The 23,556-nt window shown below is 30.9% G+C and overlaps 1 protein-coding gene across 1 annotated transcript; it reads left to right on the forward strand.

Annotated features, from left to right (window-relative positions):
* Window positions 1-1,971: 1,971 nt before the first annotated feature.
* Window positions 1,972-17,336, forward strand: LOC111042207 (facilitated trehalose transporter Tret1-2 homolog). Its single transcript, XM_022326749.1, has 7 exons — window positions 1,972-2,007; window positions 2,143-2,206; window positions 8,153-8,521; window positions 10,261-10,514; window positions 11,771-11,986; window positions 13,119-13,373; window positions 16,718-17,336. The coding sequence occupies exons 1-7, from the start codon at window positions 1,972-1,974 to the stop codon at window positions 17,009-17,011; spliced, it is 1,488 nt and encodes a 495-aa protein (XP_022182441.1). The 3' UTR covers window positions 17,012-17,336.
* The last annotated feature ends 6,220 nt before the right edge of the window (window positions 17,337-23,556 follow it).

Raw genomic sequence — 23,556 nt, forward strand, 5'->3', positions numbered from 1 at the left:
TTATGTTCAGAACTTACGATTTTTCTTTTTTGGAAGTATTATATCATCTATAGAACTGAAGTCTCGCTCATATTCTGATGAAGATATTGTAATTGTTCTATTTGCAGAGGTCAAATCCTTGAGATATTCTATATTTTCCACTCGAATGTCTTTAATTCACAAAAACTATTAGTCTAATAGCACTAATTTCATCAATTTTGAATTTTTGTGACAAGCGAAAAAGCTATCATCGCCATACCGAATATTTTGAAATCGCATTTGATGACTGAGAAGTAAATAATCTGTTTTATAGATTATTTGAAATACTTCTGAAAAATTGTCTGGAATTGTATTGGACATGAAGTTGGATGCCTTTAAAAACCATTTCAATTTTTTTAATTATCTTGGTGATTTTTATTTTTTCCTCGAATGAACAATTTTTGACGTTTACTTAACATAGCCATTAGTTTGTACTCATAATTTATAAATATTTATGAAATAAAGTATAGGTAGGTGATGTAATGTATAGGGCCAACGTGAAGTGTAAGAGTGTGATTCTTACTATTTTTAACTAAATTACAAATTACAATAAGTTACAACCGCAACAAGCCTACATAATTAGGTTAAGATTAGGCGCGCGGTGTATCAAAATTAAATACAAATAATATTTAATTTTCTTAGAAAACGATCGCCATTTGTCAAAAACAACAAAGCTAACGCCAAAGCTTACTCAATTCTCTTAGTGCCTTCAATATCCCTCTTAACCTTTCCTCCATTCTCAATAGTAATTCGGAAATCGTCATCAAGAAATCAATCAATTTTATTAGTCTGGTTTTGCTATTTAGCAACATTGTTTTTTCTTATTGTAATTTTTTGTTTAATTTTTTAATTTTGTCAAATTCAGTAATTATGTAATCGAGCTGTAATAGTTGTTAACTAAAAGTTAATAAAATAATTAAAAAAAAATATTTTTAGCACTTTATCAGTTTATACCATAAAATAGATTAATACATGGTTGAAACACTTGAAACATGTTATATAATATTAAATTACATAATATTTTATTATTGCGTTCTTAACATATGTGATAATAAACTGATTAAGAACTAAAAATAAAATAAAATATTAGTAATTTCAATTTTTTTTCTAATTTATTTAAAAATATTTAATAAAAAATAAATATTTTATTTATTTATTTCATTTTTATAAAAAAATGTTGCGTTCCCCTGCGTTCCTTGATGAATAGAATAAAGAGGTACGCTATGAATATGAAGAAAAATTTAAAAAAGTTCCGTCCTTCTGAGACCCCTCCCCCTCCCCCAATTCAACCACTGCCAACATGATATACGAACGGGACATCTGCCATATGAATTGCAGCGGACTGCGATTAAATACGTCTGTATAATGTTTTATAGTATATTATACACAATTTGTTTTTTGATACAACAACAGTTTTCGGAAACTCGTGATATTTTATATCGTAAGAACAAAGTTATTTATTTGGATTCGCTTATTTAGGTCGCGCACGTTATGACTAATGACAAAAAATTAGAAAAACAAAAAAAACCGTCTTACGGACCCATTGTAAATTAGCACTTATTCATTGAACGCTGCGGATAAATGAGCGACTTTCCGTCGATGCGCGTTGGATAATATTATCATTATAAACGTGTTTGGACGCTTAAAGCTCAAGCCTAGCAACGTGTGTTCCTAAAATATCTTTAAGACGAAACGGTGGGGACACATACGAACACCAACCTAATAATAATAATGTGTCGTCTTCGTTCGCCTCTCTATAAACGTGGTTTATAGAGGTATCTAGGAAGAAATATTTAAACTTGAGCAATAGCAATACCGTGCATTAAAACGTGGTACAAAGACGTTCATAGTATACCGATTTTTCGATATTGAATATTGTCGATCTGCCTACTTCCACGAGCAGCTTTATGTGAATTATAATATAACCATCCATAAAAGGGCGTCTATATTGAAATGACTCTACCAGATCGTCAGAAGAAATCGAAAATCGTAAGTCTATCGAAATAAATAACTCATTATTTAATTTTCAAAAAGGGTTTTCCAGATTTTGCTCGATTATATTGTAATAATTTACCCGTCATGTCGGATGAATAAAGTCAACGTTGATGTTTATTTTTGTTTCAGTTCGCGCTGATATTCAACTTATCTGGAGGTGCTATAAATGCTCAAGTCATCATAACGGTGATTGGTGAGTATTATCCAACGTTTGTTTCTTATTGAAAGTAACAGTTCATATTTTGTATTCATTATTCTATTGATAAGTCTCAACTGCTACGAATATTGGCGTTTCTAAGGATACCTTATATTTAAGTTTTATAACAATTATTTTGAATATGAATATTTAATTTGTTGTAGATATATTACGTGCTATAAGACTATGTGTATATTGTATACCTATGTCATATTTTCTGGAGTAGTTCATCAGTCTGAGGAATTGAAAGAAATCAAATGTCCTCTCTGGGGTTAGGTTAGGTTAGGTTAGTATTTCACAAGGTTGGGCAATTAACTAATTATTTTAACTAGTTAAGTTAAGTTATTATAGACAAATTTAAGTTAAGTTTAAAGTTAAAAGTTACTTTTCTTATTTATTTAACTCGTTAAAAGTTAAAAGTTAAGTTGAAAAAAAAGTAACTTAACTTAGTTAAAAATAAGTTACCTTTTTTCGTGTACAATTAATTATCATACCTTTTTGTTAAAGCTCAACAAATAATATAATCTAATGGCGGTTTTACTATTATAAAAAATGTATGTAATTGTACTAATTGCAGACTACAGTAGGTACTTAGTAAATACTACTTACGTATGTAATCCATCCATTTTTTTTCAAATGTTCACACATGATCCGTCTATCATTCGGTAACACTTGCCACTCAATATCTCAATTTGCTTTACTTGGTGACTTACATATAGTTTCTCAAATAGGTGGTTCAATATTATAAACTAAATTTTTAAAGTTTTTTTTCAAATTATCTGGACCGCTATAGACATTAATTTCCGATCACTGCTCTAAGGAGTCCAAGGGAGGAAAATGTTGTGAAACCTTGGTCTAGAGGCATTTACATTTAGTAGGTTTTATTTTATGTTTTCAACTACCTATATATTGCATAATACGAGAACCTTTTTTTTAATGAAACGTCGTATGAGATTACGACGAATGACAAATTGTTTGAGTTTGATTACTTATTTAGTTATATTTTTATAATAATTTAAAACTCATATCATTGAAACTAATCTGTTTTAATGACAAATTCATTCTCAAAGCATCAAATTACAAATCTATATTACATAGTTGATACAACAACCGATTTAATTCAACTCGAGTATTACACGAGTATGACGCAATGTATATGTTACGTTAATGACTATAAATGAGCATGATGGTATTCATTGCATTTTTTTAAACGTTCTCTTTGTATTCTTACCGATATGGACATATTATACTCTACCTTGCACAGCTCAGTATGATTAATGACTGGTGTTTTATTTTTAATTAAAAAATTAATACATTATAAATTTGTATGATAATTCTAATCTCAGAAGAGTATTCAAAAGAGATTCGTGTATAGAAATTAGAAAGGCGTGCAGTAGGGTCGGGTGGTTGGACTTTATACTTATGATGAAAGGGCGATGAGTTCATAAAAATAGTATTATTTTACTAACTAATTAGTTAATTTTTTTATTTATACCAATAGGAAGGCAGAAATAAAATTTCTTTAAAATTTTTTTATTTGTATTAAAGAATCTGCTGATTTTAATAAAAATTTTAATTTAAAAAAAGTTAAATATAAATAAGAGACTTAAAGTAGCTATAGTTATAAGTCCTTGTACTCACTATGACTAAAATGCTTTTATTTATTTGGTTTTTTCTTATTGCAGGAACTTTACTTTTTAATTATATTTATATATACTTGAATATTAATATAATTATCAATACCTACATTTTATAGGTATACAATTTTATGAACTCAATCTACGTAAATAAAATAAATAAAACTGTTTTTATAATTTTATTAGGTATCATTATATAATATTCATAGGGCAATACAATATAATAACCACACTTAAACGAGCTATGTTAATATCAACTTTTTTTATTATTTTACATTATCGGCAGTTATAATAATATTGTTATAGCTTCTGTTTGTAGACCAAATAAGGTACTACTCGTAATTTTATAGGCTGTTGTAACAAGCATCGGGGCTATTATTATTTAATCGTTATATATACCTACTCTCCCTTGGCGTTACACTGTTCGTCAACCGGTGGTTCTAGTACATCATCAAAGTTAGCTATCGTATAATTTTATGTAGTCGATTTATATTATCGGTCGACCATCATCCCTGCATATTATGACATTATTTGCTACCAAACTTCACGAGCCAACGAGTGTGGACGATCATAATATATGAAACGAGGAAGTTAGGGTAACACAATAAACGACTATAATGTTATGTCTTTTGCTCGTTCTCGGTTAACCTATTTCGCAGTTTTATAATATATATTATTTTTGTATCGCTACGAAACAACGTTTTTTTGGTATTTGTCACGCCGGTCATTAGTCGTTGGTGTGGTTGATAATGATTAGAGTCTAGAGACATAATATTATATTATCACTGCTTATTAATATTCAAGTCACCCACTCGGGCTCGGTACTCACCCACACCTCTACATGGTTTTCACAAAACTAAAATCATAACCGAACAAGAACGAACGGATAATGCAATGTGTGATGCGAACAATTCATAAAGCATAATTAATACACAATTAACTAGGTATAATATTGTAATTAAGTATGACGCGTGTATGCTTTTGTATTGATCGGTCTAAACGGTTTTGTCAAACGGATTAAATCACGATTACGAACTACGTATAGGTAGTCTTGATTTGTATGTTATCTTGACCCTGTCGTTTTTTATATTATTTTTTTTTTTTGAGAAGAATGTCTATTCGTTAGCGCTGTTATAGCTTGACAGTGAACTATACATTATCTGAGGTGTCCAACGAATTTCTCGGAATTGCCGCACAACCACGTCGTGTTCTACTTATTATACCGTAAATACTGCAATAATATAATATAATAATTGATCAGTTTAAATCATGATTCAATTTTAATTCGTGGGCTGGCCACGTCGAAACCGTTTTGCTAACTTTAAGAGTATGACCTGTATGAATAATCTTGTGATTCAGTACAAACAATATAAATATGTGAAATGTATTACCAGCTGTTCTAAAATGGCGTGGACTCTGAAGGAATGGTATGGTTTAAACAAGCCTAGGTCAACCGTTCAAAATTTAAAAAGATCATATTCGAAATTGGTTACGTTAATGAAGTTAACCAACTCAAGTTAGAAATTAACAGTTAACTAATCATAAACTTAACTCGATAAGTTAATAGTTAGAAGTTTATTAACTTAACTCAATTAAAAAAGTTAATCTACTTTTTTAAAATTAGTATGAGAATCAGTAGAATCACACGAAGAACGCAGTCATCTTACTAGTTTCTTAAATTATAATAAACAATTTTTTTGAGCTCGTATCATAATGCACAGTTTATATGATTATTAAATATTTAAACTTTACACATTTTAGTTAACAATTTAACAAATATTAATTTTTTTATATCAAATAGCAATTTAAGCCTTAAATTCATAATATAATATTATGCCTATCTAATCTAATAAAATATATCTACTTACAAAATTATTTTATTAAGAAAAATAACAGAAATGCTCGTGTTATTATTTTATATTAATATTTACCCACTTATAAAACCTAAAATTTCAAAAAATATTTAATTTAAAGTATTATTTTTAAATCAACCGAGAAAAGCTAAATTATTTCAACTATCAATTGTTAAATTCTCAAGCTCATTAGAAAATTAACGTTCTATCTTTAGTTATAATGCCCACCTTTGATCATATTATCATTATTGTACTTATATCATATTTTCCAAGTGCACCTTTATCTAAGATGATGCGAGTTTATAATACTTCTCAGCTCTCGTTACTAGGTAGACCATTATTTATAATGTAGGAATTGTTAGTAATATAAATTTAAATGTCCGTTAGGTAGACGTTAATAAATACATTTTAACTCTTTTGAGGATCACCGAGGGTACGCCTGGCATCAGCAATTTCTATGTAGGTTATGATCCATGTATACAGGAGATCTGGTAACCTTAATAATAGTTTGAAAGTTTTTCGCACAACCACTTTTATGGTCCTCTAACAGTTTCGTATATAGGCAATAATATAACGTGTTTATGTTGCGGTATAATCTCTATGTTATGATACCAGAGTGTATATACCGCGTTACTGCCGGTGAATTGCGATTATATTATATAGTTATTCGTCTACGAAAATTGGCGTTATCGTTGTCTATTCGGCAACAACTTGAACCGTTAAATACCCGGAAAATTCGTTAGTATCGTCTACATTTGATAACAAACAACATTTGCTGGGTAGGTATACTCTGTCGTAGGTATTAACGTTGTGTGTACAACGGCCAAATGGCGAGGTTTTATAGCAAAGATAAAATAAATTATTCCGTTTGCATCTTCGGTACGAAAACATTATGACGACAGTAAGTCCAAAACGTGCAGTAAACCCACGCGGGAACGTTGCAAAAGAAAATAGAAAAACTGGATGTGAATTTTTGACACGATGTTGTCACGATACTTAATCGTTTTTGTCAATTAAAACAATAACCATTTAACTTGGCGTTATTATAATGTATATTATATGATATTGTATTGTGAATTTGTGACTCAAGGCCCCGATTACGTGGATTTCAGATACAATTCCAAATCTCGGTTTTAATAATAACGCGTTTATCTTTGTACTCGTATCGGTGTCCGGAGATAAATTAATATTATTATATCTATTTAAGCTGCCATATGAAACTGAATATTGTTGTAAATCTACTGCAGTTAAGCGTATGACGTAGGTCTTAATTATAATTATTGCGTATTGTGATAATTCGCAGTGTTGCGTGTGTACTTATTAAAAAATATGATAACTGCAGATGTATTCACATATTATCGTATAATAGCCGGTACTCTTGGGATAACATTGCGGTTTGAAAATGAATATTGTTCGTAAAATCTCTAAAACGCCCTATCAAAGTCGATCAACGAACCTCCGATTTTCAAAATTTACCAATTCTGTCATTAATTTGTGTGAAATCTGCAAAAATCGAAAGTAAATATCTGTAAAAATATCGAAAGTCTGTAATCTCTATCTCTCACATACGGGTTGACATTTGCCGTAGAAAAGGGTTGGCGTCGTATTTTTAACAACTGCCAAGGTATCAAATTATAATTATTTTTAAATAATTGTATAGGTACATATTTTTTTGTACAAATTCACAAATTTTTAATTTTTAACTTTTTTATAACGTTATTAACGAAAATTTAACGAATTTACAATAATAATAAAAGGCGAAATTGCATAGCAAATTGTATGAAATCGTGTTATTTTTGGAGTCATTTTGACAAATCATTGTTTGTCAAAATCTTACGAAATAGTGTTCCCAAAAATTTAAGACTTACGGAATCGTGCTTTCTGGATGTTGTATTCAAGGTGTAATAGATAGACCTGACCAGAAAAAAAAAAAAATGAAGCTACCTTAACGCAAGACATAATTTTTTAACACTATGCCTCAGTAGTAAATAATTTAAGAAATAAATACATATCAGCAAATATCCTAAAATTATATTTTGAAAAAAGTTATTACGTTCCAAATGAATTCAATCAAAAAAATATTGATATTTAAAAAAATTCTAAAAAATAAACACTCGACTTAGATAAATGTTTTTACCATCCAAATTGTTCTCATAATCAGATTCACAAATTGGCTTTTTTGAACTTCACCAAAAAAATGAGGTTTAATTTTTTTTGTTCAGTATTAAAAACAAAAATAATTTTTTTTATATTATACATATAGCGCAAGTGACTATAAATTACATAAAAAAATAATTCAAAATATTGACTATAACAAAAGTTATTGCATAAGTCAGTTCTATACCCTATATCCTGTTCGTTAGAGGCGATATCGACTTACCCACTCAAAAACCGTAAATCGACGTTGGTGTGACATGATCTTCGGAATTAATTACAAGACTTCACCGTTTCAGCGGCACTGGGAGCGATAGCCACCGGTACCATACTCGGGTGGTCGTCACCGGCCCAAAGCATGTTCGACGCCGACGAGTCGCCGTTCCCATTCGCGGTCACCGGAAATGACGCGCAGAAGTTTAGCTCTGTGTTCGGTATCGGCGCAGCCCTGGGAGCGCTTCCAGCCGGATACGTGTCCAGGGTTTTCGGGCGGCCTGGCAGCATGATGCTGTTCGAGGGGTTCCTGTTGGTCGGCTGGGCCATGCTGGTGTTTCCCACTTCCGTTTGGATGCTGTCCGCAGGCCGGATGATGCAGGGCATCGGGGTGGGAGCCCTGTGTGCCGTCATACCGTCGTACATCGGCGAGATAGCCGAGCCCCGGATGAGAGGTGCGTTGCATTATATTTTCAAAACGCTGTTTTTCTCTTCAAAAACCCAATTTTTTATTTGACGTTTATGTTTAAGACGACTTTATGTAGTTTAGTATACCTATTATGGATAAGACACGTGCAATCACATAGCCGGACGTAATTGGAAAATGATAAATACGGAATTGGTTCCTAGGTCAAAATTACTTATCATCTGTTGATAAAAATCTTGTCTAATAAAATTAGAACCCGATGTTTCCATGTATAAAAGATAGATACGCACATAATATATTATTAAGATCAGATGTCTGTAATTTTCCATCAAAAATTTAAGTAGAATTATCATCTACTTCAGAACCTTTATTTTCAGAACGAACTACAGTCGTTGCAAATCGTTTGACAGAAAATATAATTCAGAATTGAATTAGTATTGTAAAATATTTAGGTATTATTATAGTTTATCGCTCACCTATACTGTTATATATAGTTTCGTATCACACGAATTAGAGTGACGTGCACTAAACCTGATGATTTACCATAGTAATTATTGGTCTTATATGCACTAAAGTTTAGATAATATATGTGTAAAGTTTTTAGAGTCTAAACTAATGATTCTCCTCACCAAAGAAAATTGGATCAATACTGTTAGCTTGTACCAGATACGATGCTGAATTAAAATCTTTCTAAATAAAGAATGACTTTCACCAAAGCCCATTCGATCAGCACTGTCCTTATTGTAGAAGGTTTAGAATTTCAAACGGTACTAAATAAAACTAGAACACTATTTCGGTTGGAAAAACTTTTATTGATGTAAGTATAAAATACAATCATAAAACAAACACTTAACCCGTGCGACATGCGTTGCTCACATACGTACGTCTTATTTACGCTCTTTTCGACAACAGCGGGGCTGCCCGTTCCTGCGATTGCGGTGGTGTTAGGTATATACTAAAATTTTGATTTCACCTCGCAGCACATATTACTTCGCTGGTTAGACCTATTACTAATAATTTAAAATTGATGACTGTCTACAGTATAGTTGTACGAGACTCTAGTAACACAAAATTAAAGTAATAATTAGTGTTTGGATTTTGTAGAAATTTGTTTTTTTTCTATATTGGTCTAGTCAACTGGTCCCAACCAATAATTTAAAAATATTTTTTACATTTATTTATCTTTAATACGTTTAATTACAATTCAGAATATTAAACTAATTGTAACCTGTTATATGTATGGTTATACACTCATAAACTAAATAATAATAAAACAAAATTAATAAGCATCAACTATAAACTATAATCCATAATATTGTTGCGGGTTTATCAAAAATAGTTTTTATAGATCTACAAAATCCGAACTCCAGTGGTAATAAACAATTATACCTAGCCACCTATAGGAGGTACTCTAGACAATATAGACACTCTGAAGTCCATTTGTAAAATAGGAAGGAGACTGCCATCAGTTGAATGTACGATAAAAATAATTCAACTATAATTGAAAAAGGTAATTTTAACATGGTTGTTTGATTAAAACGAAAGTTAAACGAAACCAATTCGTATGTATAGGTATCTACATAACTGTCATCACTATATCATAGACTAAACGGGAACCAAGTTGGTAACAATTGGAAACCGACTCGTCCATTGAAATTCAAAATGTTCCCCAAAAGACTTCGTTATGTGGAAGTTTCACTGTATTATGTACAGACATCTGTTAATGTATCCTTGTATCATTTAAAAATATTTACCTACCCGTTAAAGGTCGTCTGGGAACGGTATTCCAATTGTTCATAGTCATCGGCATACTGTATTCGTACACGTCGGGAGCATTTCTGAATTACGTGCCATTTTGCTGCGCCTGCGCCTTTTGGGTGATTTTACATTTCATTGGTGTGCTGTGCATACCCGAATCGCCGTATCACCTGATGAACATCAACGATCCCGACGGGGCGGCTGTTTCGCTGCAGATACTTCGAGACTCGTCGGACACGACCGAAGAATTGACATCCATCAAGGTAAGACTAATATCCATACATAATATGCATGTATAACAATTAATAGTAAATAATTATTAAAAATAATTATTTTTATAATAATCTTTATTTATTTTATCTTTATTATCTTGTATATAATTCTTCTGTACGTGTGTACTGTGTATGTCACTGAACTCCTCCTAAACGGCTGGGCTGATTCGAATGAATTTTTTTTGTATGCATTTGGGTGACGCCCTGGATGGTTTAGAATGTTTAGATTCACAATGGGACCCGATAGGTTCGACCCGGAGAGTTGCTCAAACAAGGATTTTAAGATTTAAGAAGGAAATATTTGTTTATATACGATTGCTATTGGTTATAGGAAAAATATAAATATATTTAGTGGAAATTGGTATTTTTTTTTTGTTTATTGGTTTCCTGCAGTGGTCCATCGGGCAGATCAGGTATAAGAATGAATACAATTGAATTCTCGCACATTGCCTACCAAGGTGGCTGAGTTGCACTTATAGCCGCTCATCGGCGTGTCCGCAATCAAAATGAAAATAAAACATTATTTATATGAAGTACTCCTCAAGTGGGGTCCGCAATCGCAATCCACAGCAGGTAGGCATATAATATACTGTTCTCATTATCACCATCGAGTATCATATAAAGATGACATTTTTAACAGGCAACAAAGTGACGGGATCAGCTAGTACAATATAAAACAAAGTGTCTTTTATGACTGATTCGAACGGGGTAGTTTTTCAATTTAAAGGGCTGGACAATACGGATTAGGTTTTAAGCATAAGGTTTTTATGGATCCAACTCATGTACACGAAATATTCAGCGATAAAATAGGAACACGCCAGTGGCACCATATGTCCAGTAATTAATAAATTAAATAAATTCAAATAAGAAAAAAACGGTAAAATATTGTCCGGTGGAATAGTCAGTGTTTTATATGAACTTATATTTGTCAGCCAATTAAAAAAAAAAAATTATGAAATCTATATAAAAAAAATTAATATGTTTTGCCAGTCAACTGAGGTACCTACGCTAAAACCGAGGTACGACGTATAGAACCGTATTTTTGCTAATTTTTTCCCGGACAAGTTTGGGTTATATAGCTATATAGCATAATAAAATTTGGAATTAGAAGTTCGAAAGGTGCATATTTTGTATGTATATAATATATATATCAATTCGTGTGCCATTTTACGAATCTGGATTGCAAAATAATTCGCTTTATACGAGTATATAGGTACTGAAGGTACCCGAAACAATTTTTTTTCCAGCTGTTCGTAGAAAAGCAAAAATCACAAAGTTATACGGTATCGGAAGTGCTGTCCGACAAGGTGAATCGCAAGGCCCTGGTGATCAGTATTGGGTGCATGTTTTTCCAGCAAATGAGCGGTATAAACGTGGTGATATTCTACATGACCGATATATTCAAGTCGACCGGCAGCAACATGAGTCCGAACACGTGCACCATAGTCGTTGGTGTTGTACAGGTGATAAGGTCTACTGAGTCACAAGTACAACTTGACTGAACTGTATAGAAACCCTAAAAAAGTAGAATAAAATATGTACAGTATCACGCCTGCAGCCTGTTTAAAAAAATAATTATTTGCTAGTAAACCAAACGAATATAAAATGATTAATAGTAATATGCAAATCTCATTAAGTATAATAATATATACCATATCTAAATATTATATCTATGGCCAATATAATATATCGGTCACGAATCTTAAAATTATATTATATTACTCATCCAATCGACTATTTTCTATGAGACTCATATAGATTTGCACTGATAAATTTGTCATCCACATAGGATCGTACATCTTCCCACCCCATTCGAATTTCAAAAATTGTTTTGGTCAGATATTTAGCATGCAATCAGTGCGTGAATTGGCGTGACGTGTTTTTATAACGTACATCCAAAGCCTCAAGACAAGCAACAGGTGTGTCGCCCAACAATTAGTGTTGTAAGCATAAATTTGCTAGTCATATTTCGAAAACCTACACCCAAAGGTGCTATTTCCTCGGGCCTAGCCCTAAAATGACAACAAAATCACTTTTGAAAATTCATTCTAATTGAATGCTAACTGTCGGATGAAAAACATAAATTTTCCATTTCAAAACTTGAACGAGTCTAGGGGGGGGGGGGAGGCTGTAGAAAAGTTTCTCATTATCAATAACTGTAAAATACTAAAACGTAAGTCAATATCGTACCTACGTTCTGCACAAATAAGAAAGTAAGCAAATAGTTTAGTCACCCACGAGTTATTGAGTAACACGACTATAATATGTCTGTAATAAGTAATAATGCATAATATCGGACATAATATTGTTATAAGACTTAAAGTTGCATTCGACAGCTCGTAAAGGATAGCTTCGTACGAGGACGCATAATTTTTATAATATTATACCACTTTATAAGCGTACACAAGTAACCATTCTATATAGGTAAAAACGAGGATATTTTACGATTTTAAAAAATATTATACATTTATAACAGAACCTAGGTAAGTCAAGAGGCTGAAAATGTTAAAACTATTACTAAACACCATAAGTAATTATTTCAGGACCGTTTATTATTATTTATTTTATTATTATTTATTCTTGTTTCATATATAGCTTCTCATGACGGTCGTTTCTTGTACGATCGTTGACAAAAGTGGCCGGAAGTTGTTACTCGTGCTGTCGGGGTTGCTGATGGCAAACTGCTACGTGGGTTTGGGCGGATTCTTTTTGATCAAAACTCATTATCTAGAACTGGCTTCGAAACTCAACTGGTTACCCTTAGTGTGCATTGCTGTGTACATATCGGCGTTTTCCATCGGTTACGGCCCCGTGCCTTGGATACTGATGGGCGAAATATACTCGTCGGAGGTTAGTAACGCGGTCCAGGAACTTCTCTAAATCGGTTTCACTATTTGCATAATATTCTTCGTATAGCGCCTCTTCGAGAGTCGTATTAAATATAAAATTAAATTCAAATGTTGTGGCCACTCGTCGGATAAGCGAATGTTGCACTACAAAATCATAATATACTACCTATGTTTGTTTTATTGTACATACGCGTTACAAGGTTCGAAACGATATTTAATATGCCTTACCCAATATGCAGTAGTCTATAAATTAATATAATTTATAAGTATAGTATTATACGCGTACTATATAATATACTTTATTCGACTTCGGAACGCGTAAAAACTTTACGACGGCCATTACACGAGCGTCGAGCGCCGCCGCCTTCTGATCCGAAATGAAAAAATTGCGGCTGTGCTCGGTGTACATATTATATTTTATGTATGAAGGTAGGTACGCGTGTATACAATAATAATAATAATTACAAAGTTAACCGCATACTTACAAATATATATATATACTCGTACGGCATATATGTAATTGGGCTGGAGATGAAAATAAAACAAAGTAACTGAGTAAACGACTGAGTCTCATATATACCTGCCCATATACATCGGTGTGCGCCATTGCAATATAATATATTTTGTCGTGGGACCAGCTGCGGCGTATACCAATAAAAATTTCTCAACAGCGCCAATTTGGCGGTCTCGGCACAATACAATGAAATAAAACTCACTCACTCCCTACAAAACACTTAAACGAATTTATTGCTTCAGACTTACGGCGATGAGCATTCCAATTTACCAAACATTATTCTAATATTATACCTATTACATTTTCGACGACGGTTAATTATTAATTATCAGCGTTCGAGCGGACGCGATGGCAGAGATAAGGGTTCGTTGTCGGAAATATATAGTGGTACTCGGGGCAATAATAATTAGTTCGTAACTCGTTAGTATACCAAATCCATAACGAGTTTCGTGTAATTTTAAGTATTTAAATATTTTTTCAACTAGATATTTTTGTTTCGCGGCTTGTTATAATTATTGACCCAGTAATTTACTGCATGTCGAATCAAAAGACAAAGAGTACATTTTAAGAGTTAAGACTAGACTTCGACACAATATTTTATTATATAGGTCGAGTGATCTATTATTATTTTTATTATTCTTGATATTGGTTCATTGAACTGCCAAAGGGCAGTTTAACATGATAACAAAAAAATAATTTATTGATAATGTTACAGTAATATTATTGATGATCTACAATAGATCCGTCGTACCAGCTTAGCACCCAGACCTCTAGACGTTGATTCACTTCTCAGTTCTCACGCAGTTTGTTAATTTGTACTATGTTGACTGGAGTGGTATGACAATTATTGTTTACCTACATATAATTATCAAAACTCGTATAATAGTTTAATATTTTTACATAAATAGCACGAAAAGGGTTAAATAATCATTGAACTACAAATTGTTCTAACAACCTAAAAACGACATAAACAACTAAGTATTTTTAATTGTATAAATTAATCTTTTATTACGAGTCTACACAGGAAAACTAACGAACCGAGTTAACTGCAGTAAAGTCTTATTTTTAAGTCCTTGCGTTGCAGATTAGTGTTTGAATAGCGAAAACATTTTTACCGTAATACGAAGAACTTCGGACTTGCGTATAATAACGACATGTTAATATAATAAAGTACAACGAAATAGTGAAACCTTTTTTCAATTAAAAACTCTTTTTATTTTCCACCAAAATATATTTTGGTGCTTTAAATGTTGTGTACGATTTCATTAAGTGTATGTCTCTCCCATGATCAAATAATATTATTAAATGGTAATTTTACTTGTGTACCTACACTATGCAACATAATTATTGATTTGCCTTATAATATGGGCCATAACACAAACATGTTCAGTGGGGCCTATTATCTTCTTGTAAAATAAATGCAAATTGAATTAAATAATCGTTAATATTTTCCTACATATAACCAGAACTGGGCAGTATCTGAGATACTAGTATTTAAGGTACGTGTCTGAGATACAATTGTATCTTGTATATTGTATCTAGGTACATTATTTTAATTTATCTTGTATTGTGCATTTAAATACTTTTTTATAATGTATATTCTTATGATTAAGATACTAGATACATTCAAAATGTATGTTTTAACTTTTTTCCTAATTTCCCAATAACAAGTTTTGGAATTTGTAGTCAGTAATTTCAAATTACTAGTTTGTAAGGTTAGATAATCATAATCTAAGCTAGACTAAAGTAACTGGTGTCTGGCGTCGCGTCAGACTGTCGATAGCCGATAATATATAATTATGTAAGAATCAGGGATAAGACTTCGTTGATCAAATTAAGGCATTTGTCTTCTATGATTTCCCCATTAATATTTTCAGTGACCAATAGATTTGATTCTTTTTTAAATTTAACATCTGAATTTAATTATGCTATTTTAGCAACATGTTTTCACCCTACATTTAAGTTGCATTGGCTAAAGAATTACAAATGTATGTATTAATGAATTAGACTGTAGTGTAAAACAAAATTTTTCAGAAATTGAATCCAATTCATGTGATGAGTTAGAGGAGTCTTTTATTGTTTTTTCTTCTGAGACAGACCTGTCAAAACAGCAGACAAGTAACGAACTTGAATTTATAAGCTTTTTAAATGATAAAATAAATCACTTAGTCACTTAAATAACTACCCAAAAATAAAAATATCATATATATAGTATAACGCAAGTCTAACCGCTTCAGCTGCTGTTGAATGACTAATTTCATTTGCCAGGTTTATTCATTTTCCATGCAGATCTACCATTTCAAATTAAACTCTCAAAAAATTAGTTCCATTAAAAGGTAACCAAAATTGTAGTTCAAAATATAAATAAAAAATGTATAAATATTTTATAAATAAAATTTAAATATTTAATAGTTAATAAACATTGCTAATTTAAAAATATATATTTTTTACTGTGACTAAGGTAAATGAATAAATAAATGTGAATAATGTGTCTTGTATCTTGTATCTTATATGTATCTCAGATACACGTATCTTGTATCTAGTATTTTTTTTAAATATCATTGTATTTTGTATTTAGTTACCAATTATAAATATATCTTGTATCTTGTATTTAGATACTTTGTTTGAGGTATCTTGCCCAGCCCTGCATATAACCATAATATTATTCATGAATCTATTGAACTGACTAATTTGTGGTGACTGATAGGAATACATATGTCTAGAAACCTATCCGGTAGATGAGGTTAAGTAGTTTTAGCTTAAGTTCTTTTGCCTTAGGTGATAGTCATAATATTATGCTTTTCTTAAATAATTATTGTCTCGGGTTTCAGGTGAAACCGATCGGGACGAGTCTGACCACCTGCACCAACTGGACGCTAGTGTTTGTGGTCACGTACGTGTCTACCGAGCTGACCAGGTGGCTGGGCCACGAGGGTTGCTTCCTGACATTCAGCGCATTTTGCTTGATGGGCGCTGCTTTTGCCGCGTCAGTCGTGCCGGAAACCAAAAACAAAACGTTGGCCGAAATACAGCTAAAACTCGTCGGCAAGTCTAAGGCCATTCCTGTGGCAGTAGATGTTGTGGAGGCGACGGAGCAAGTTCAAGCGACCACCACGTTTCCATGAATGTCGGCGATTTCTTCCCAGATCTCTGACGTCGTTTCCCGAACGGGGTTTATCGTTCCATTTTCAGCATTTTAACAGTGCCTTGTCCAAGACCTTATCCCGTCCTCGTGACGCCCTTAATTATAATAGATAAAATGTGTATTTTTTTCCCTGTACAATCCATTAAAACGTATACCATATTATTTGCATCATTGACATGCCAGCCCTTTTTACACATGTCTACCTCACTATATTGCGAGTGGAACTGAAATACTTAACCAGATGCAGTTATTCGGCAAGCGTTTCGTATTTTTATCATTCAATAATAAATTTATTAAAATTCTGATTCTTGGATTTTGACTTTATTTTATAATATTTAGATTTTGTAAACCGTTTCAGAAGTGTCCTGCTGATTTCCAATTCCTTTTTTTTATATAGAGTCACCTATGTTCCCTGGTAATTATTGTTGTAGATGATTTTTTTTTGAAAATGTTGTTGTATAAAATTCGAAATTTGATCGACAAGTCTTGGAGATATTTAAGTTTGTGTACTAAGTTCATGATGATAGATTTGGAAGACATGGGACCTAATATGTATATGATCATGGATTTTATTAAATATACATAAATTAGATCAACCTTTTATATTTTATATAAATTGTCTGGGTATAATAAGTAGCAGATTAATTATTAGGAGTTATACCTATTTTACAGTATTTTTTAAGGATACATTTTCAAAATAAAAACCATCTGTCTAATAATTTACTTTGAAAATAGTTGCATCATAATTGAAAATATGGTTAAGTACTTATACTTAAAAATTCTAAAAATTATAGTAAGAATAAATCCACTGTAAAAGTAAATTTTAGGGTGAACACTATGGGATGAGCATGCTTGGTGAATCACCCTGTACAGAAACATTTATATATAGAAAATATAAAATAATAGTTATTGAACACAAACAAAGCACTCGAAAAAATGTGTTATAAAAAATAAAATTCGAATTCTTCAAATGATTTAATGAACCGTAACAAAAAATGTAACATTTTCGTTTTTAACATTAATTTTGATGTTTACGATTTAATTACAATCGAGGGATTTTAAAGTTATATAACACTTTTTTTACAGAAATACTTATTGTCAGTACTTAAGTTAAACTACGATCCTATAGAAACTAAAAGTAAATATATGCATAGGCAAAAGCTGATGCGGCAAACGAAATTTGTGTATTAAGACGTGTTCCTAAACGAATCGCGTGACCGTTTATTGTTCAGAGGTCGAAAATAAAATGTTTATTATCAAGACATCAATGTGTATTTATAGTCAAACACCAACTTTAAGTTTTAATATTATTCATAATAGTTATTATATATTTATATTGTATGCACATAAAGTATGTTTATTTTATCTGTGTCTTTTAATTATAATATTTTATCTATACCATATAAGTTAAATGAGTTCTATGAGTATAATGAACACATTGTGTGTAAATCCAATTGTTGTGTAAAAAGTATTACTATTTTTCAAAATTATTTTTAAAGTTTTTCCCTGACTTCTTCGACCAAGCGTGTTGTTAAATTTATATAATTCAATTTTTTATGGTTGGAACAACATATGTCAATTTATATAATGCAAATAAATAGATATATTGGTAATATTAATTACGAGATTACTACAATAATTATAACGTTAAATATATTATAATACATTGATTGTGTACAAAATAATGAGAAATTAAATTAGTACCAAGACTTATTTTAACAAATACGAATTACATCAGCGCCCCATAGGTTTAATTATTATGATTCGTGTAAGGTAAACTTAATATTAAATAATTAATAAATCAATATTATGTGAATAATATTGTATTATTTTATATTCGAATGACAAAATATAAATACCAATGTATACAATAATTACTAATATCCATAAAATAAAATTACTTATTCACTAGTGATTCTATAGCAACTAATTTAAGATTTTTTTCAAACCATAGAAACGTAGACTTAATAATGATTTAATACGCAGTACCTACCCATAATACACTACATAGTACATACTATTGTTGTCTGTCTTGTATTTATAATATAAATACAATAAATTATAACTAAACAGTTTTTATTTATTACTTGTACATAGGAATAAATGTATAATAATTGTTGTAATTCTTACCTAAAAAGTACAATATCAATTCAACAATATTATTATATTATGTACTTACCTACATTTTTGTAGTAATGCCACGTGTTAGATTGATTCGTTATATAATAACAGGAAAACAATATATATATATATATTATATATACATATACGCTTGTAATATACTAACATTTATATACAAACAAAATATCATGTAATAATAATTGAATATTAAAATGTATACAATTTGACCTTGATAAATAGCAGTGACCATCGAATATTATAATATTTATAATACTTAAAAATCCTGCAAAGACGTAGCCGGTGTCTTGATATTGGAAGAAAATTATTAACAATCCTCGTTCTCGTGAACAACGGCGATCCATGAAAACCGGTGAATTGTCACGTACACTTATTGTAGCAATGAAAATAACAACGAATTAAGTAACTGGGTGCGACCGGATACCATGTCCTTTGACCAGTGATTTTCATACATTGGGTATTGCGTCGTTATTCGTATGACGTTTCGAGCTGACCGACACGTGGGAAAACGCCAACCAACTGTTTTGTGCCGGACTTCAGGACTGCAAGTAAAGGCGAAACGCCAATAACACAATAAGCTTTGAAATTATTACAAATCACATGAAATATTCTTCGTCGCCCAGTGTTATATTTAAAATACTTTAATATTTCCTTTTATTTGCACTGCGATTTCAAAAATAAAATATTAAAATATAGTTTATCTAATGCATATAGGTAATAGAGAATGTATAATATTACCATTTGTACAAATATTAAGATTTCAGGGGGGGGGGAGGGAGTTATGCTTCCTCATAAAATGTTTGGCACCCAAAACCAAGCCTGGGCAAGTTAATGATAATTTTTAACTAAGTTAAGTTGATAGAAAACATTTCTAAAGCCTAAAGGTTACCCTAATTTTTTTTTAAACTCAATTAAGTTAAAAGTTATTTGAAAACTTATAATTAAAGTATAAACTTAAGTTAAGTTTTTTTTTTATTTTTTAATAATATAAGCAGCTAGTTATATGATTTAAAATAATAAAAAGTAAATGTGTATGCAATATATATCATCAATAATAATTTTATTATTTAATTATTTATAAATAAACGAAATTGGATTTTATTAAAAGTAACTCGTTATTTAATAGATTTATATCAATAAAAATCTGTTAAGTTAAAAATTAAGTTAATGAAAATTAAATTTTAAAAAGTTAAAATGTACTTTACGTTTATTTTTTCAATTCATTTATGCTCACGCTTGCCTAAAACATTGTTCAAATACATGGCGCAAAAATACATACCATGTATAAGAAAGATCTTTTCAAAGTAACCTATCCCCTCTTCCGAATTTGAGGCCTATTTGCACCTAAGAATTATGAACTTATAAATTGCCTCTTCCAAACTATATGGCAACAATCTTTTAAAGTACAATAATATACATATGGACTACGAATATCAAACATTAAATTTTCATTCCATGTATATAAACAAATAACGATGGGTATGTAATTATTACGTAACAATTATGTTTTTATCATCTGTAATTTTAAGCGCATTTATTTTAATTGTATAATAATTTAACATTTAATTTTACGTAATAAGATCGTATTTAAAAGATAATACCGTAGATCTATTATAAAAATATTCCATTGAGTCATTGACAATAATGAATTATACATATTATTTTATAATTGTGATTGTAATTCTTAAAGATTCGTTGTTGTATGCAGGTAAAGAAGTTTCCAATAAAAATAGTCTTAGACGCCAAATACAACAAGCATAGAGATAAAGTATAATAATAATGAATGTTATACGATGTAATAAACTTTTAAAGTACCTATAGCTTAGATTCTATAATCGAAATATATGTAAATGATATCACAAGATGACAATGTATTCGGTAGACAATGTCGAGGTTAAAAATAAACATTTATGGTAGGTTGTAAATAATAATAATATTGTGGTGCACTATTAATACGACTATACCGAGAGATACATAATATTAATGATTATACTAATTGTTTGCTCAAACGTAAAGTGCTTCAAGATTGTTTTACAAATAATAATTGTATTATGCTGTGTATACTTGTATTATCTCAAAGACGCTAAAAAAAAATCGTTTTCTCTCGGTGGCCGTAGTGTAATAAAACGTGAGACTTGGTCTTAAAAGTCTCAAGACTCAAGTGTAATCATTATTATACTGCGCGAAGAACACGACTACCTATTATGCGTTTCATATACCATTTATACCATGGTTACGGTACACTATGTATACCATGGTTACCATTACCCGACTAAAGGTCGTATCTAGTCTCTAAAAGTTTAAACCGTATATTGTATAATGTAAAACAAAACAAAAAATGTGTGATTATTTTAAAACGTGTGTGCGAGTTTATTATTCGTGAATTGTTTCTGCACAACAATATGGACGAATTTTATTTTGTTTTTTTATTGCCTATCATTACGATACATAATATGTCAATACGGCGGATCAAAGCATTATCATATCGTCCCTGATGAGTGTGACGATCGTAAATAATCGTAGTGCATTAATGATTGGGAACGCGTATCGACACATCAACTCGGGGACACGTTGGCCCCAATATATTCTATATAATATCATTTTTAATTATCGTGTTCAGTCGGCTGTTTCGCAACGTGAAAAAATAAAATGCCTGCCGATTGGGTCTCGTCAATGAACCATGGTACATGTACAACAACAATAGTAATAATATATGTGAGCGATGGACGTGTGACGGTTGTGTAGGTATATATCTATACATAGTATATAGTAATATTATTATACACCGTAATCGTCGAACTGCAATTTGCTCCGCTGAAAGTTAGTCACATAATTTCGTAGACATGCCAGAATTTAGAAAATATTGTTCCTTTTATTTTACCTTTGTCACCATCCTTCTTTCTGTGTACCGTATAAAATGTACAATTAATAGTGATTTACCTAACTGATCATTTTTCGATATGACACTTGGGGGTGTACGTAAATTCTACATTTTATGAACTTTTTTTAACCTTTTTTCATATTGTGAATAATTCCACTGGTTTTTTTTACCCGAAATAAAACTGATAATAGAAGTGCATAGGCAGGTGCTGAGGTGCATATTATTCATGTATGGACCTTTTAATTTATTCCACGCATAATATTATATTCTGATAGTTGTGTTTTTTTTATACAATTTTAAAATGAATATATAATCATCAATAATGATCGAATAGCTGGTTAAAATAAATTAAAAATATAAGTACCTATTTACCATTGGTAGAGTTTACATATTTTTCGGGTCAAAGAAACGCATCAGTGGAATTTACATTTTTATTGCAGGAATAAAAAAAGTATCGGTTGAATTTATGTGTTAAAAATCTAACCACAAAATCGACTAGGCACCCATAAATCGGCAGAATAAACAATCGACCGATATTTAGGGTGTCGTATTATTTCTGTCTAAATCATCTCGACCCAACTAGGGTTACGTGACAGTTATTCTTTCATTATTGAATTAAGGTTACAAAAAGTTTCAATTATATTACTTTTTTAAGCAGCATATAAATAAGTAAAATATAGATGTACATGTATATAGTGAATATGTAGGATTTCTGATTTATGTTTCAAAATGTGTATACAGTCAGTACAGTGATTTCAATTAACCAACCTTTTAACCTGTCGTGAGGTTTCTACTGCCTCTTGATTTATATAGTAATTGGTAAATGATTTGACCACAGACATTTTAAAAATATTACACACTTCGCCACCAGGATCCAGTTTTAAAATAGTGGTTTATACGTTTAAAAGGAAGTTGATTTTTGCACGACTGGAACGGTGTGAAAATTTAAAATTTACATTTGATGAAAACAGGTCTTCGAAACATTCGTCATCGGGTATTTATTTTATAGAATTTTACATTTTTCGCTCTACCGTAAATTAAAATCACCACGCACGAGGCACACCCTGTACATAATATTATAATATTATTCTGTATTGGATACTTTGGTCGTATATAATATTTGATATCGTTTATTTCATACGTTGGTCATCGGCGAGTTTATGGTGAATTTATGGCGAAATTAGCTACAGCAGATTAATGACTTGATAAAATTAACAGTCATAGGTTTTGAAGGTGATACATTTGAGCAGGAGAAATATTGTCAAATACTGCGAGTACGATTTGGAATGTAGGTATGTCGTAGTCATATAACTCATAAGTCATATCACTATTCTTACTTTATTATTACTGCGATTTCGACATTGTACCATAACATAAAATGGCGCTTAAAATAACAAACGTAATCATAACCGATGTAGTATAATCTATTGCGTTTATCTAATCAATTAAATTATGACTAAAATACTCACTCATTCCATAGACTTAGTTTGAACGGCTTAGTTGTG

The sequence above is a fragment of the Myzus persicae genome, unplaced genomic scaffold (genome assembly GCF_001856785.1).
Source record: "Myzus persicae strain clone G006 unplaced genomic scaffold, MPER_G0061.0, whole genome shotgun sequence".
NCBI lineage: Eukaryota > Metazoa > Arthropoda > Insecta > Hemiptera > Aphididae > Myzus > Myzus persicae.

Coding starts and splice junctions, on each gene's coding strand:
- LOC111042207 (XM_022326749.1), top strand. CDS start 1,972: ATGACTCTACCAGATCGTCAGAAGAAATCGAAAATC. Junction 11,987..13,118: donor TAGTCGTTGGTGTTGTACAG/GTGATAAGGTCT, acceptor TTTCATATATAG/CTTCTCATGACGGTCGTTTC. Junction 13,374..16,717: donor GCGAAATATACTCGTCGGAG/GTTAGTAACGCG, acceptor CTCGGGTTTCAG/GTGAAACCGATCGGGACGAG.